At 48.3% G+C, this 17,727-nt stretch overlaps 1 protein-coding gene across 6 annotated transcripts in view; it reads right to left on the minus strand.

Moving 5' to 3' along the window:
* Window positions 1-17,727, minus strand: part of GARRE1 (granule associated Rac and RHOG effector 1) — a 1,148,859-nt gene that overhangs the window by 607,289 nt on the left and 523,843 nt on the right. For all 6 annotated transcript variants that reach the window (XM_069639445.1, XM_069639428.1, XM_069639448.1 and 3 more), the window contains one exon: window positions 7,387-7,545. In XM_069639445.1, coding sequence (XP_069495546.1) covers window positions 7,387-7,545 — 159 coding nt within the window. The remainder of the gene's footprint in view (window positions 1-7,386; window positions 7,546-17,727) is intronic.

Raw genomic sequence — 17,727 nt, forward strand, 5'->3', positions numbered from 1 at the left:
CCTTCCTTCTTCTTCTCCTCAGGGCAGAGTTGGAAAAGCTCGGATGCCCTGGCGATCATGGAGTGGAACGATCCAATCTCGTCGGGCGGAGAAGCCCTGGTGGGAGGCGATGACGGTACATCCTCGTCGTATACCTCATCGTCCGTACCCGTCGCTGCCGTGTCAGTCCCCGTATCATCCCCTCGGGTGGACGGGGAGGAGGGCTGGAAGGGGCGCGACGGCTGAAAAGGAGGAGGAGGGTGGATCCTTCTTTTCTTGGTAGGGGGAACCCCAGAAGGTCCCGGTTCTGGGTCCCCCGACGGGAGAGGTTCCGTCGGCAACGGTAGTCTCGTCCTTATCTCTGAGCATAAGGACTGTATAGCCAACAAAATGGCCGCCGAGCTGTCTCGCGGCGCTGGCAGAGGGGAATCCGACGGGCGATCAGGGGCCCCATCCCGACGGGCCGGTCTTCTTCCACGCCGAGGCCGTGGCTTAAGACTTCGACCAGCTCCTCCTCCGAGGTTGAGGCCGAATCTACGACGACGCCCTGCCCCCCCCTTTTTCTTCCCCACGGGGGATTTCACAGGGGTCCTATCGATGGGCACAAAAGAGGACTCCCTCCAAGGTGGCAGGGAGACTCTGAGCCCCGAGGTCGCCACCACTGGCGTAGCCTCCACAGGCGGAGCCAGGGCCGCCGCGACAGACTCGATAGAGGGCTTGGCCGGATGGATTAAGGCCTTCACCACCTTAGGTGCGCTCACCGCCTTATCCTTGAGGGGGGGGGACAGTGCCTCGCTCCCCCTCCGCCTTTGAGCTCGACCGGGGCCTCTCTAGGAGCCTCGCCGGGTGCTCGGCCTTCCTCTTACCCGACCCAGAGCGTTGGCTCGTGGTTGATGGTGCCGGGGAGGGTGCGCCCAGCCTGGCGCCCCTAGAGCCCGACCGTTCGGCGCTCCCGGTGCTAGCGGACTCGCGGTGCTTGGCCTTATGTTGGACCCCCGTCGCCGGGGCGTCCTCAAAGGTCTTAGAAGACCGCTCGGATTTCTTCCTCTTCTTCTCGCAGGACGGGCTCTTCCTTCCAGCCAGTTGGCGAGACGTTGATGGCGGTCCTTCATGGTCCACTCCGACATGTTGCCGCAAAACGCACAGTCCTTCTCCACGTGCATCTTGTCCTCATGTAGGCAGTAAAGACAAAAAGAGTGTTCGTCCTCCTTGAAGACATTCTGCAGCTGGCATCCAGGGCAGACCTTGAACAGCTTTCCGGGCGTCGAGCTTCCCTTCTCCTGGGCCATGACCGGGCCTGAGAAACTTCTGGAGTCCTCCAAAAGCGTAGCTCGACGAAATCTTCACCCTTGAGGGGCGCAGACGAATCCGACACGGGTCCCCGTTGATCGGATGGAGAGTCGGTGGAGCTTGAGGCTCTTTTGACCGAAAAAATGAAGTTTTTGAGAAAAAACGTGAAAAAAATAGCACTAACGCTCGAGAGCAATAGCACGAGGATCCCAACACATGAACGTGCGGTAAAAATCTGAAGATGGCTGCCAGAGGCGGTGCTTAGGTAGAGGGCAGTCATTGGCTGTGGTCAGTATGACGCAGAGACCAGTGATTGGTTATTACTACGAAAGACAGATCAGAAACGAAACTGATACTGGTTTTTTCTTTACCGAGGATTCCCAGCCTGACGACGGGGAATATTCATGAGCATGTGAATCCATGCCAGACCCCATGCTGGAGAATGGTAATAGCCACCTTAGAGACAGAGGGGATGGGCCATAGAAATAGTGGATGGAAATGTAATGACTCTTTATGGCTGGACAAGCTGTATGCCCAGGAAGTTAGGGGAGCAATAGAAGAATACTTTCAGATAAATAATAATGGAGAAGTGGGCATGACCACGTTGTGGGAAGCGGGTAAGGCAGTATGGAAGGGACCCCTTATAAGAGGGAGCTAGACGTAAGAGGGAACGCAAGCTAATGGAGGATAAACTAAGAGGGGAGATTAGAGATCTGGAAGGGAGCTACATGCTCAGGGGTCATACTGTAGGGAACACCTGGTAGCCCTCAAGGGAAAACGGGATGAGTTGAAAGCATTGGGGAATGGAGAGGTAACAAGAAAGTTAAAGTTCTTAAGGCAAACCTTTTATGAAAAAGGGGACAAGGCAGACAGGATGCTAGCCACCAGACTCAGAGCTCAGAAAGGTGGGGGAAGGGCTTCGAACACAGGAAAAAAGGGCTAGTGCAGTCAGCAGATGAAATAGCAGGCCAATTTGCTAAATACTATGAAACCCTCTATACCTCAGAAGGGACCCGGGAAGGAACCAAGATGGAGGATTACATTAAAACGGCTGGCCTAGCACATCTGAGAGATGCAGAGCAAGCCCGTATGGAATCGAATATTACCCCAGAAGAGGTGCAGGCAGCCCTAAAAAGACTTCCACCGGGAGGGGCCCCAAGAGGGGATGGATATAGCATGAGATTCTATAAACAGTTTGCAGACGTCCTGTCCCCACAACTAGCGAGCATTTTCAATTCATTCGGGAAAAGGGTTTAGGCACCACTGTCATTCTCAGAAGCACATATAGCGGTAATGTAAGGTAGGGAGGGACCCCACAAACTGTAAATCATACAGGCCCATATCGCTCCTAAACACGGATGCCAAAATATATACGAGTGATAGCCACTTGCATGGAGGACATTATGCCACACCTTATCCATCCAGACCAGATAGGCTTCATAAAAAAATAGACAGGGACCTGACGCAATTCGGAAGACCCTAGACATTACGGAGCATTCAGTAGGAATGGAAGAAAACCATGCCCTCCTCAGTATGGATTCGGAGAATGCGTTCGATAGAGTTGAGTGGGACTTTTTGTGGGCTGTACTGAGGAACATGGGATTTGGTGAAACATTCATAAGAGGAATCCAAGCCGTTATAGATCCCCTAAACAACAGAGTGTCTGAAGAGATAGAAATTACCAGAGGGACTAGAAAAGGGTTACCCCTTTCGTCACTCTTGTACACCCTGTCCATGGAGCCATTGGGGAACAATATTAGGGGAAATAAAGAGATCGAAGGGATAAATATAGGTGCAGCGGAGTATAAACTGGCCATGTTTGCGGACGATATGTTGCTTTATCTGTCAAAGCCCCAGGAAGACATCCTGAAAGCCTTACGAACAATCCAGGAGTTTGGAGAGTGGTGGGACTTAAAGTGAATGCCGACAAATCCACTCTTCCTTTACAAGGCATCTGATTGTGAGGGTGTAAGCGCCCCGGTTGTAGAGGGAATTCCGACTAACCATCAAGATCTTAGGTACCTGGGAGTCAACATCACGAGGACTACGGATAAACTTTATGAGGCAAACCTAATCCCCCTTTTGAAGGAAATATCCCATGACCTGGAGAGATGGGCCAAGCTTACCATATTGTGGTTGGGTCGAGTGAATGCCTTGAAAATGGTGGTGCTTCCCAAATTATTATACATATAACAAATTCTCTCAATTAATGTCCCAGGCCACCATTTTAATGAGTAAAAAGGATGATCTGTAAATTTATATGGCAAGGGAAAAAAACAGGATAGCGTACGAGATGCTGACCCAACCGAAGGAAAGGGGAGCGGTGAGTTTGCCGGATATGTATACGTACTATCGAGCCACTAAGTTCAGAGCTACTGTACCACATCTACGAGGAAATAAGCAAAAGCAATGGGTGGCGCATCGAGAACCATCGAATGAGACCAGTCTCGCTAGGGGAATGGTTATGGGCGTCAAAGAAGTCCTTTCCTAAGAGTGTCATCAACCACTTCGCAATGGGCTCACTTCTGGGATCATGGTGGAGCAAAGGGGAAATGCGTGGACTTACAACTTGGCCGTCCTGCATGAGCTGTATATGGGCTCCACCGATTCGTGATGACATCAGGGATCCGTCTCGTTTCCAAGAGTGGTACGAGGCTGGGCTTGAAAGGGCAGGATAAATGATAAAGCCTACTGGATGCATAACGATACAGGAGTTGCAAATAGGCCTACAAATCGGTCAATTGGATGTGTTCAAATTCCTGCAGTTTAGGGGGACTTTGAGATCGGGGAAATGGAAGGAAAAACTGGAGAGAGACCTTTCCACCATGGAAAGAATCTTGAGCGAAGCAACTCTTATCAGGGGCCTCATCTCCAAGCTATAAACTGCACTGCTAGAGGCAAAAAGAAACAATACAGAGGGCGTTAGAAAACGGTGGGAAAGGGACATGAGCCCAATGATGCCATACGCCATCTGGACCAGAATCTGCTTCACAGTGCACAAAACATCAATTTCTTCCCAGTACAAGTTGCACGGACTGAAACTGCTACACAGGTGGTAATTTGACCCCAAAAGATTATCGAAAATCTTCATTCAAACGAGCCCTTTGTGTTGGAGAGGTTGTGGGGCCGAAGCGGACTACTGGCACATGTGGTGGGCATGCCCTAAATCGCAAGCATTCACGAATGAAGTCCTCGTCTGTATCTGAGAGACAGTGACCCTAGATTGGTCTTGTTCGGCGTGGAACTCCAAGAAGATCGGTGGATAAAAGTGCCTCATATGATGCACTTCTTGCTCCTGGCGGCAAGGGCATGCATAACAATAAGCTGGAAATCCGAAAAGCTCCCGACTGAAGTGACCTGGGCTCGAAAATCCAAGGACCTCTCTGAGATGATCATCATAACGGCCTGTCTAGATGATATTACAACTAGCAGAGGGATGGAGTGGGCACTTTTCCTGGAAGCCTACAAATGAAAGAGGAGGATTGTCCCATGCCAGCCACAAATATACTATCCGGACTAGCCACTGAGGTTCCCACTTGAACAATGGGGAGGGGTTTCGTTGGACACTTATTTTTTTTTTCTTTTAATTTTCATGTTAAAACTGGCGATTATGTTTTGTTGATGTATGGAAGTTTTACTTGAAAATTGCGCAATAAAAGCAAATTAAAAAAAAAAAACGGATTTGAGTCTTGTCAGAAACAATGGTTATTCCAATAAACCATGCCTGATAAAAAGGACATCCAATCCATGGGTCAAGTGCATTTCTCTTTCATCGAGTAGATTAACTCAAGTTACTCGACCTGCAGGGCTAGCAGAATTTTATGATTTTTCGAGGCCTGCTGTACCAGTCCTTCGGCTTTCAGCACCTTGTTCCACTGTAGCAAGGCATCATTTTAGATGACTGAAGAAAGCTATTTTACAAGAAGGGTTTAAAGCATTTCTTGCTGTGAGTGTAACTTTGGTTACCAGCCAATCCTTGGGCCAGTTCAAAGGAATTTTCCTGGTGTGTGTGCAAAATCCAGGCTATTATGCAGTGTGCTATCCCCGAGCTTAACAGGTAAATCTGCATCCCCACGGCTGGCCAATTTTTCGCGGTGGCTGATAAAAAGCAAAAGTCATGAATAAAGTTAGATATTATTTTCATGCCTCTGCACGTTAGATTCCAACCGTCTTAATTTCTCTTTTAATCTCCCCCACCTAGTCGAGTGGGGTAGGTATTAGGAGATAGTATTGAATGTCGGTATTACTTAACTTTTTTTTTTACACTCATTACGACTTGTATTGTGAAACTTCAACGAATGAAAGAGTGGCGCCAGAGGCTTCTCTGAATGCAGTGCATCTACCTAAAATAAGACAGGATGGACGATTTCTAGTTTGGCAAAGGGGGATTTGTGTAACTTTTAAAAGAAAGACACTGCATCTAAATTGTATCATGTGTTCCAATGATGCACCTCACTCAGGGACTCGTCCATGCTTGTTTTACAAGGAGAAAAAGGTCTTGTTCCCAGGGAGGGAAAGGTCCCATTGTTATATCGGCATCTCATAGACCTATTATCACTGCTCAATTCAGATGCAAACCTATTTGCTAAATGTCTAGCATCAGATTACAGGGGTTCCTTCCACCTTTAGTTCACAGGGATCAAACAGGGTTTGTGCAAAATAAATGTTTGGCACTTAGTGAACATTTTTGCCTGTACAAAAAAGGAAGAGCCTATCATCCTGTCGCTCAACCTCAAAAAAGCGATCAACAGGGCTGGGTGAAATTCCTGCTTTGTGCACTGGAAGAAAATATGGGAACGATGGTTCCTTTTCAAATTCCAGTTAAACGCGTATATAAGAAACCCCAAACATTGAGTAATACCAATGGAACATTTCACCCCCTTTTCGATTATACTCTGGGACTAGTCAGGGATGGCCCTATCACAGCTTCTTTATGCTCTTGCTATAGAGCAGTTGGCAGCTACAATTAGACACGCTGGGAGGCTGAAAGGCATTTCCTTGGGGACATAAAACAAAAGATCTTCCTCTACACGGACTACGTTTAAATTGATGTATCTCAATCAACGCAATCTATACCGGTACTGCTAGATATTTTACATTTATTTGAATAGGTTAGCAGACCAGTGCATGCAATTCATGCAGCATAGAGCCCAGAAACAAAAACTGCTCGAGTTTGTAATGTGCTGGTCTTGCTGTGGATGGCAATGACTTTAAAGGCCAGTAGTTGCGTGGGGATTGGTGGGGTGGTGAGAAGCTGTCTTGTGGCAGTCCCTAACGACATTGATAAACTGCAAGATATACTAAAATAGTCTATAGACAAGCACAGGAAGATTAGTACTGTGTTGCAGGGAGACGACAGATTCACCTGTACTTCAATGTTGTCATTTTACACTTTGATGTGCAAAAAGGTTCTGGTGTGCAGCAGCCAGAGCATTTGTAGAGTCAGGAGGAGGTAAGAATGGATGTTCCCATAATGATGAAGACAGTGTGCAGCCGTCTCCATCATGTTTTTATCACGAACAATGCATAAGTGAAGAAAACTCGAAAAATAAAAAACACGGTGAAAGTAGGCCTTAATAAAGCACTGAAGAGAAATCTAGAGATGAAAGAAGGAAACGTGATGATTATCTATTTGAAGCCTGTGTGTAAAGGCACCAAACAAAATTGAAGGGGCATACCAACATTTATAAATAAAAGATAGTTTTAAAAACACTCTGTCATGGAATACTCTAATAATCAAGCTAATGACTAACTTTATATTTTTCAGTTTTCTGTATATACCATATCTTTTTGTTAAAAAACACAAAAGCTTAAACTGATATTTCTAGGGGTGGGCTAAGAAACTGATCCCATATTCAACACCCAGATTTCCACGTGATAGACTCTTACCTCAGCACACTGTTTCTCAGTGTACGTTTAGTTTATTTGTTTTTCCCTTTATCTGGTGAGGGGTTGGAGGCCACAATCCTCTTTACTCTGTTTATATGTATATAATTTGCTTTGATTTTGAACATGCATGAAATAAATGTGCACAGAAGTAAATTCATTTAGAAAGATATGTCAACACACCAATATATGGCAATTTTCATACGATTCATAGCCCACATTTTGACTTACCAGTCCAGCTTGGCCAAACAATAACTGCACAGCAGTTTTACAGGCACCCCGCCAAGTAGAAGGGCAAACCTGATTTAGAATTTCCGTCACTGGATAATCATCTCTTTGTGTAATTCCATTGTGACCACCAGCTTCTTTTATCAGCTGCAGCATTGTGTGCTAAAATATACCAAACATCAATGGTAAACTGTTATACTTCTATATCTTATTTACAAACATGCTGTTCATGCCTATGCCAAATGATCATAAAAGTAATACAGCTCTGCCAGACAATATTTTGAAATCACCAAAATGGTCAGCTTGTAAATTATGTTTTAGAAGGTAACAGATTTGCAATTACAGAAATTCAATTTTAAGTGTTGATTACATCTACAAACACAACCACATGCTAGGCCTGTCAAGGATGTCAAGGATAATGTTCAAACCATGTTGAAGCTGTGACTGTGGTGATGGCTCTTGGGACTGATTTTGTATACTCTGGACTGCTGGACAGATGTTTAAAAGGCCAAACTAGTTTAGTGACAAGGACAACTCTGGGAGCTGTAACCAAACCAGTTCAAGGTGGCAAGGCGAGTGGTCAAGGCCAAGTCAGCAAATAGATGAACTAGTTACTTACCAACTGGTAACCTTCTTTCGATTGGATGTTCCTCCAACGTATTCCACAGCTTTGACATGTAATGTCCACAGCTGTGTACTTCGGAAACTTTTTCGGCAGCGGGCATCCTGCGTCGACGGGTCGATGTCCCTCGAAGACCTCCGTCGACGTCGAGGGCGACGTCACCGGATGTTATAAATAGGACGCACGGCGTCCATAGCCTCAGTTTATGTTTTTTCCCCCATAACGTGTGGCATCAATCCAATGCCTGCTTGACTGCACATAGCCTTGCAGGAACGTAAGCTGGAATTGCATGGGAAATTCTCCAGAGCGGCAGGCTGGGAGGGCGATGTGGAATACGTTGGAGGAACATCCAATCGAAAGAACGTTACCAGTTTGTAAGTAACTAGTTCTTCGAATGGATTGTGTCCTCCAATGTATTCCACATCTTTGACAGACTCCCAAAGCAGTACCAGAAAATGGAGGAGGGAAAAGAATTTAGAGTACCCAATCAGATTGCGGAATAAATAACCGCTTTACCAAAGGCCGTATCTTGAACATGGATGGTATCCAGGGAATAATGTTTAACAAAGGTGTGGATAGAAGCCCATGTGGCTGCATCACAAATATTCCTAATAGGAACTACCCGTTGTAGGGCTGTGGAAGTAGCCACGCCCCTAGTGGAATGAGCTGACAACCCTTTTGGAGGGTCCTTACCCGCCAATCAGTAACATTCAGTAATAGTGAGGATAATCCACCTGGACACGGTCTGTTTGGTAACAGCCTGGCCCAATCGGTGTCCAGCATATCCCACAAAGAGTTGATCGTCCACTCTGAACCTGAACATCCTAGAAATATAAAAGCTTAGAGCCCTCCTAGGATCCAACCTATGGAGTAGCTCCTCTTTCTTAACAGGATGAGGAGGACGATAGAAAGAAAGAAGAACCACTTTCTGGCTCAAATGAAATTCAGAAACTACCCAAGGTAGAAAGGAAGGGCATACCCTCAGAACAACCCTGTCCTTGCGGAACACAGTAAAGGGCGGCTTAGATGAAAGTGCCTGCAATTCACTCACTCTGCAAGTGGAAGTAACCGCAACCAAGAACACTGTCCTGAAGGACAATAATCTCAAAGGACAAAGGTGCAAAGGCTCAAACGGAGCACCCATTAGAAATTTCAAAACCAAATGAAAATCCCAAACCAGCACCTGGAAAGGGGACAGCGGGAACACATTAGTCAGTCCTTTAAGAAATTGAGAAATCAAAGGAATCTTAAAGTAGGAGCATTCTGCAGACAAGCGCTCAAATAAAGACAGCACCGCCAGGTAACCTTTGATGGTACCTACTTGAAGACCCCTGTGGACCAAAGAAAGCAAGAAAGACAGAACCATCGAAATGTAACACTGAAAAGGATCAACATTTTGTCCTCTGCACCAGTCGCAAAACTTACGGCAACGGTACAGGGATTTTGACGCTGGCCTTCTGGCTGAAAGCAACACCTCCATCACATCATCTGGGAGGTCCCAATCCTTATATCTCAACCTTTCAGATACCAAGCGTGAAGGTTGAGAGTCCTGACCTCTGGATGGAGAACATGACCCCCCTCTGGCGAGAGCAGATCCTCTCCGTAGGGAAGACAGCATGGAGTGCACATGGACATTTCCAGAAGGTCCAGGTACCACGCTCTCCTGGCCCAATCCGGAGCAATGAGGATCATGTGGGATCTGAACCTCCGTAACCTCCGTAACACTTGAGGAATGACGGGGACTGCAGGAAACGCATACAGCAGTGGGAATGACCCTTGAGCAGAATCTCTTGCACTTCCGGTTGGCACTGGTGGCGAAGAGATCCACTTGTGGGGTTCCCCAAAGGGCGAAGATCTCTAGAAGGACTTCCTGAGCCAACTCACACTCGTGAGAGACTGTGCTCTGCCTGCTCAGAGCGTCTGCCGCCACATTTTCGTTGTTAGGCAGAAACCTGTGCAGTTCCCTTAGGTACCACTGCAAAAGATTTAAGACTACAGGTATTTTTGCAGTAAACCCACTTGGTAGCAGTCTGTACCACACAGATTCACTTGGTAGCTGTGGCTGAGCAGTCAGACTTCCCTCAAGAAGGGTTAGGCAGTATGTAGAGTATACACAATAGGTACAGAGATACAGTAGCACAAGCAAACACTGACCAGAGCTTTGGTGTAAAAGTATATAATTATTTATTTTAAAGACACACTTGTAAATTACACTAGCACAAAGAGGTAAGTAAATTCAGCACACAGTCACTATTATATATATATATACAACCCTAATTACTTATTAGACAAGTCTTAGTGAGAAACACCACTTATTTTCAGACAGAGGTGAGCGCTTAACATAAGATGGCACTCTGATAAGTTATTAAAAAGGGAGGAAAAAAGGCAGAGTTATGGAAGCACACAAATTTCAATACTTTTAAAAGAACCACAGTAAGGCAGGATAGGCAGAGTTCTACTGGAGAGCAAGGAAGTCAATTGCAAGGCCCACTCTTGGAGAGAGCAAGCAGAAGGGGTCCAGGTTCACCCAGTGGGGTTATGCCCAAAGAGTCTTGTAGATAGTTCGCACACAAAGGATGAAATTAAAGTCAGGAAAAGTTAGCTAGGTTGTCCCAGGCCAGCCCAGGTTAGAAAGTAGAGGCTTTACTGTCACACCGAACGATCTGTCGCAAGGAAGCCAGGCGGGACACAGTACCTTAAGTGTGAAGGAAGCTCCAGCGGGGCAGTTGTTCCTGGCAGCGGGTGCAAGTCAGTGTTTCGTCCAGAGGAAGAAGAGGAATCGCCGTGGAGGAAAGATGAAGGTTGTTGCACTGCCAGGGAAGAAACCAGCCGCGGAGTTTGTTTGGTTAAAAGGTACTACCCTTCTCTTCGCGGTAGTGGTAAACATTGGTATTCCGGTTGCCGGGGTGCTTGGCACGGGCAAGGCGGCCACGAGATGCTCCAGGAAGGTGAAAAGAAGGCAAAACTGGTTATCCCCACCAGTCAGAGGAAAGACTCTCTGGACTGGAGATCTCCTCTGTCGTCGGGAAAAGTGGTGAGACAGTTCAGCAGGGCTCCACCGGTGGTGTCGTCGTTGCAGGTCAGCTCAGCTTCTCCCTCCTTGGATTCTTAGGTCCTGTGGCGACTTCTGAAGTTCCAGTCCCCAAAGCCCTGCTTTTATGCAGCAAACCCCCATACATTCAGCCTAGCTGTCAATCAAACATGCTAAGTGGTGAGCCGGCCGGCTCATCACTTGGGCCAATCACACAAGAGTGCGACTTGAGTTGCCAAGGCAACTCAGTCCAGGGTGCCTAAACCCCCTCCCACACCCCCTGTGGTACCCAGACAGAGTGGCACCACTTTTGGAGGCTTCTTTGGAGAAGCCGCCAAAAAGTGGAACAAAGGGCTTGACTTGGGTTGGAGTTACAGAAGAGAACACAAATGCCATTTTAGAATCGAGTTCTGGCAAAAAATACCAACCGGTGAATTAATATTAAATAAATAAACCGGCGGTATGTTCGAGGCTATAAGAATTAAATAATTAAAGTTGGTAGCCTCGAACAATGGGAAAATCCCATAGAGATATATTTGCGGTCGAATATAAAAAGTAGTATCCACTGCCACCAGCCAAAACTCGATCAGGGGGGATGGAGACATGCCCCCTCGAACAACAGACACCAGGGCAATCGAATTGCCCCAACCAGTATGTCCACAATATGATAGTTTGTACTTGTTTCTGTTCATAATTTGGGACTAGTAAAGCCAATTGTGACTTTACATGCCCTGGGAGACAGTAGTCAGTCCAAGGGTATGGAGTCTATGTTGGGGGGTCGCTACAACACCCCTGGGTAACGGCACGGAGGGTGCTGTGTAACCCACATCAAAAACACATGAGACCCTTTGAAGTAAAAGACCCCATAGCCCATAAAACACATGGAAAGATAAAGGAACACCTCAAATCATGTCTAAGAGTGGGAGTAAAAGAGTCTCACTCTTAGCAGGAGAAAAAAATAAACCCCAAAAATCCAGCAAAGCTGCTGGGGGACTCACTAGGTTTGGGAAATTAGCCTTTACAGAGAATTCTCCCTAACATTCGTCTCCGGCCAGATGAACTGCCGAGAGCGAAATTCCCTGCTGGATGGCCCCGAACCAGAGCTGCATTGCCTCTCTGCACAACGGGAGTGACCCTACCCCCCTTTTTTGTTGAGGTAATGCATGGCTACTGTGTTGTCCGTCATGATCAGGACACTCTTCCCCCGCACAGACGGCAGAAAAGCCTTCAGGGCTAGCCTGATGGCCCTCAGCTCTAACAGGTTGATATGGAGTCTTGACTCCGACGGAGACCAACGACCGCTGGCAGTCAAATCGTCTGAATGAGCGCCCCATCCTGTGAGGGAAGCATCCGTCACTACAGTCACCTCCGGCCATGGTTGCCAAAACGGCTCCCCCTTCATCAGGTTCCCTTCGTTGGCCCACCACAGAAGATCCTGGGAGACCGAAAGTGGAATCTGAACGGGATCCAACATCTTGCCTGAGAACTGGGACCACTTCATCTTGAGGACCTATTGCAGGGATCTCATCCTCAGCCTGGTCTCTGGCACCAGAAAAAAGCAGGAAGCCATGAGGCCGAGCAACCTTAAGAATTCGAAAGCCGGGATACTCTGGGCATGTTGAAACTTGTCCACCATCTGCACAATGTGATGAGCCCTCACCTTGGGAGGCGAGCACTTCTCCAAGGACATGTCCAACACAGCCCTGATGTACTGGAGCTGTTGGGAAGGTGTCAGATGCGACTTCTTGAAATTGAGGGAGAAGCCCAGCCTGTGGAGGGAGCGGCAGGTGAGACCGAGGTGATCCAATGCTTGCACAGGAGAACATGCAGGGATCAGCCAGTCGTCCAGGTAGGGGTAGACGTGCACCCCCCCTCTCTTGAGATACACTGCGACCACCACCATTAGCTTGGTGAAGACCCTCAGGGCGGAGGTCAATCCAAATGGCAGGACCTGAAACTGAAAGTGTGGGTTGCCAGCCGCAAACCTCAGGTACTTTCTGTGCTTGGGATGAATCAGCACATGAAAGTAAGCATCCTGTAGGTCCAGAGACACCAACCAATCCTGAAGTTGGAGGACTTGAGAAAGAGTGATCATCTTGAACTTGTCCTTCGTCAGAAGTTTGTTCAACCAACGCAAGTCCATGATGGGTCTCAATTCCCAGTCTTTCTTTGGAATAAAAAAATAATGGGAATACCATACCTTGTTCCGCTACAGGCACCAGTTCTATAGCGCCTTTCTCTAGCAGGGTTAAGATTTCCTGCTCTTAGGAGCGGATCCGGAAGAGATTCCCCAGTGGATTGTCGTGAGGCCGCTTTAGGAAGGGAAGGCAGTAGCCGTGGGCGAGTGTATCCAGCACCAATGCTTCTGAAGTAATGGCTCGCCACTCTTCGAGATGCTGAAAACAGTCTGCCCCCAAACCGGCGAACCATGGGACATGGCCTCATGGCTGTTTTGGAGCGGCTGCAGCAGCGCCTGAAGGCAAAGAGGCAGGTACCTGGGCGGCTTTGGCACCTCTATTTCCCGACCACCACAGGTACCTTTACGCTGAACCCTTTGACTGGCGGCCCCTCTCTTTCTACCAAAGGAGGAGTAGTAACGAAAAGAACCTCCCCTCGACTGCTGTCCCCTTTGAAGAAAAGGCGCAGGTTGACGCACAGCGGCACTCAAAGATTTAGCAGCAGCTTTTGAGGTCTGTAACCTCGCAAGGCTCTCGTCAGCCTTGCTGCCAAATGCGCGCCATCAAAGAGCATGTTCAAAAGGCAGCTTTGCACATCTGGAGCAACACCCGACTTCTGCAACAACGCAAATCTGCGTATAACGGTGCTCGCAGCCATGGACCGGCTAACACTATCGGCCGTGTCCAAACCAGACTCAAGGGATTCACACATGGCATCCTTGCCATCTTCCACAAGAGCAAGGAACCCATCCCTTTCCTCCCCTTCGGGAATATGCTCAGCCGCCAGAGAAACACAATTCCAGTGTGTGAAACCCTTGCCAAGGCACAAGTGGAGTTGGCAGACTTCAACGCCATACTCCCCGCAGAAAACACCTTGCGTGCCCAACTGTCGAAGCGTTTGTCATCGCTATCAGGAGGGATGGTAGGGTACGCCGCCTGCCTCGAGGTGGCCGTAGCCGCCTGAACCACCAAACTCTCGCGAGTGGGGTGAGACGAAAGGTAGCTGTGGTCGCTACCGGAAGGGCAGTATTTTTTGGTTAACGATTTGTTAACAGGCAGAAGAGATTCCGGTGACTGCCAAGCAGCAGCCACCCTTTTCTGTAATGTCAGATGAAAAGGTAACACCGGGTCAGAGGACGGACCTTGATCTAAATTGTCAGTTAGAACATCTTGCACAAAATCTTTAGGAGGACTGGACCAGCCCAGATACTCCGTGACCCTAGCCATGAGCCTCCTGTAGGACAACTCGGCAGGAGCCCCAGGCTCAGACCTGCCAAATTCCACTTCCGGAGAAGTGTCTAAACCACTGGCATCATGAAGAGTTTGCCTCAACTCATCCAATTGACTGTCTCCAGAAAAGACAGGAGCCACCTCCCTCAGGCTCAACAGGGTCCATATCAAAGTCAGACTTTTCCTCCTCATATATGTCATCCAGAGGGAGGGGAAAGCCCTGCCTCGAAACGGACTAGGGTCTGGAGTCTACCACAGGCCTCACAGACTTATAAGGAGCCTTCCTGGGAGGATCCATAGTATCAAGGATCTCCAACGGTAAATTTCGGTCAAAACGCCCCAAAGGTACCGAAGGCTTCGGCGTTGAGAGCGCTGCTGACTTCAGCGTCAATAGCACCGAGGGCTGGAACCAAGGCAAAGCTTCGACGTCGGTATCCGACGGACACAGCACTGATGGAGTGGACGCCGACCCTGAGCCCTTACCCAATTTCTGTGATCTCTCTGGAGATTAGCACCGAGACCTGGAAGCAGGTCTCTTGCGACTATCCTGAGCCTTGTCCGACCAGGATCTCGAAGGTTCCCGATGAGCGTTGCGTCGAGGACCCAAGCCCGAAGGCGTTTGAGCCACGGTACAAGACTGTTCCTTGCCGGCTTCATCAGAAGGCGCAGACGGAACTGTGCCCTGCGATTGAAAAATCACTAACATCTGCTCTCGAAAGGCAGCCCATTCCTCCGGAGTTGAGGACTCTATCGGGCAAGCCACTTTCCTCGCGACTCCATCCTCCGAGGAGGACGGGGAAGGCGACCGGTGATGGCGTTTCCTAGAATGCAGAGACAAGGACGACGAATGGCAGGAACCTCTCCGGGACCGAGAAATCCCCTTGGACTTCGATTTACTGGACTAACTGGGTTTAGAACGCCTACCTACCTGAAGCTTCCCCTTATGCTCCCACAAGGCCTTAGCAGTCAGCGACTGGCATTTGGAACAGTCGTCGGTGTCGTGACTCTCACCCAAGCACCACAAACAAATTTGATGCAGGTCGGTAATCGACATTTTCAACTTGCAGTCCCAGCAAGTCTTGAAGCCAGACTGCGGAGTTAGAGGGTTTGAAGAAGAAGACATTCACAAGGAATGCATGAGGCGTGCCGAGTCTCCGAAGCAAACACATTTGCAGAAAAAAGGAACTGAGGCTATGGGCGCCGTGCGTCCTATTTATAACAAACGGTGATGTCGCCCTCGACGGAGGCCTTTGAGGGACATTGACCCGACGCCATCGACGCAGGACGCCCTCTGCCGAAAAAGTTTCCGAAGTACATAGCTGTGGACATTACATGTCAAAGATGTGGAATACGTTGGAGGACACAATCCATTCGAAATCTTAGCACTGCTTGTCCTACCTGAAAATCAGACCTAGCGTGTGCATCTAGGCAGTCGTTTTGTGTAAAGGTGTGTACAGAACTCCAGGTTGCTGCTTTGCAAATGGAATCAAGAAGAACGTTTGCAATTAATGCTATGGTAGCCCCTGTGCCCATAGTAGAGTGTGCTCTAGGCGTGAAGGGTAGATCTCTCTTGGGAAGAGTGTAACACAGTGTGATGCAGTTTATAATCCACTTGGAGATAACTGATTTAGAGACAAGGTCCCCTTCTCTACCAGCTGCCACTGAAACGAAGAACTGGTTTGTTTTTTCCTTAGTGGCTTTGTCTTTTCCAGATAGTAGATAACCGTTCTCCTTAACATCCAGTGTGTGGAGGCTTTTTTCTGCTACGTTAGTGGGGTTCTGGAAAAAGATGTGTAGTTCTATGGATTGGTTTACATGGAACTTTGAGATAAATTTAGGTGCAAAACCACCTTGTCTTTATGAATCGCGACAAATGGGTCCTGGACTGAAAGGGCCTGCAGTTTACTAACTCTCCCTATAGAGGTTATCGCCACCAGGAAGGCGGTCTTGTAGGAGATTGCTTTAAAGCTAGCCTTGTGAATTGGTTCAAAGGGAGGCCATATTAGTCTGGTAAGACAAAACATTCAGGTCCCACCTGGGAGCTGGGTTGGAAATTGGGGGATGAAGCCTCTTTACCCCTTCCATAAAGACTTTATTAACAGGAATTTTCCACCATGAAACCATGCTCTGGGAAGTGGTGTACACCGAAAGCGCGGCTAAGTGGACCTTTAGAGAATTGAAAACCAGTCCTGAATCGAACAGGTGGGCTAGGTACAGGACAATACATTTAGGTGAGCATTCAATAGGATTGATGCCCTTGCCATTACACCACATGACAAAGCGCTTCCATTTGCTGGAGTAGCAATGCCTGAAGTTAGGTTTCCGTGCTTCACGGAATATGTCCATGCGTCTTTGAGGGAGCTGGAGGTGCCCGAACTCTATGACCTCAGGAGCCAGGCTGCTAAGTTAAGAGTTTGCAGGCAAGGATGTAGTGTCCCTCAAAAAACCCCCCGGTCTTGAGACAGCACGTTGTACAGGCATGGCAACTTGCTGGGAAGGGAGACTGACATTGCCATGAGATGGGAGAAACAAGACTGGCAGGCCCACATAGGGGCCATCAGAATCATCCTGACTAGTTCTTGGTGCATCTTGTGCACCATTCTGTAGAGCAAGGACATTGGGGGAAAGGCGTAGACAAATTTCCCAGACCATGTTATCCAAAGACTGCTCCCCTTGCAGCAGTTCTGAGGGTACCTGGAGGCGTAATCTGGGAATTGGGTGTTCTCCAGAGTGGCGAACAAGTCAATCTCTGGGAAGCCCCATTCTGCGAAGAGGTTGAGTACAATGTCCTATAGTAGCCGCCACGCATGCTCTACGAGTAGGGAGAAGTGTCTGCTGAGCACGTCCGCCAGAAGATTGAGTTTCCCTGAAGCATGTTGTGAAAGGAGGAACATGTGCTTGAGAGCCCATTTTCATATGTTCTTGGGCAGTGTAGACAGCCCTAGAGAGTGAGTGCTCTCTTGTTTGGGTAATACATGGCCGTAGTACTGTCCGTGAGGACTAGAACTGTCTTCCCCTGAAGGTGTGTCTGGAAGGCCTTCAGGGCCTTGAACAATGCTAGCAGTTCCAAGCAGTTAATGTGATTGGATGCTGCTGCTGGGGGCCACCCGTGCTTCGTCTGTTGAAGGGGGTGAGACCCCACCCCGTCAGAGATGCGTCTGTGGTGAGTGGCTTTTACTGCAGGGGCGGTGAAGGTCTTCCCCTGCAGAAGTTTTTTCCTGAAGCACCACTGCAGAGATTGAACAAGAGCTGCCGAGACAACCATTAGATCGTCCCACTGGCTG

The sequence above is a fragment of the Ambystoma mexicanum genome, chromosome 1q, assembly GCF_040938575.1.
Source record: "Ambystoma mexicanum isolate Mex_15411 chromosome 1q, UKY_AmexF1_1, whole genome shotgun sequence".
NCBI lineage: Eukaryota > Metazoa > Chordata > Amphibia > Caudata > Ambystomatidae > Ambystoma > Ambystoma mexicanum.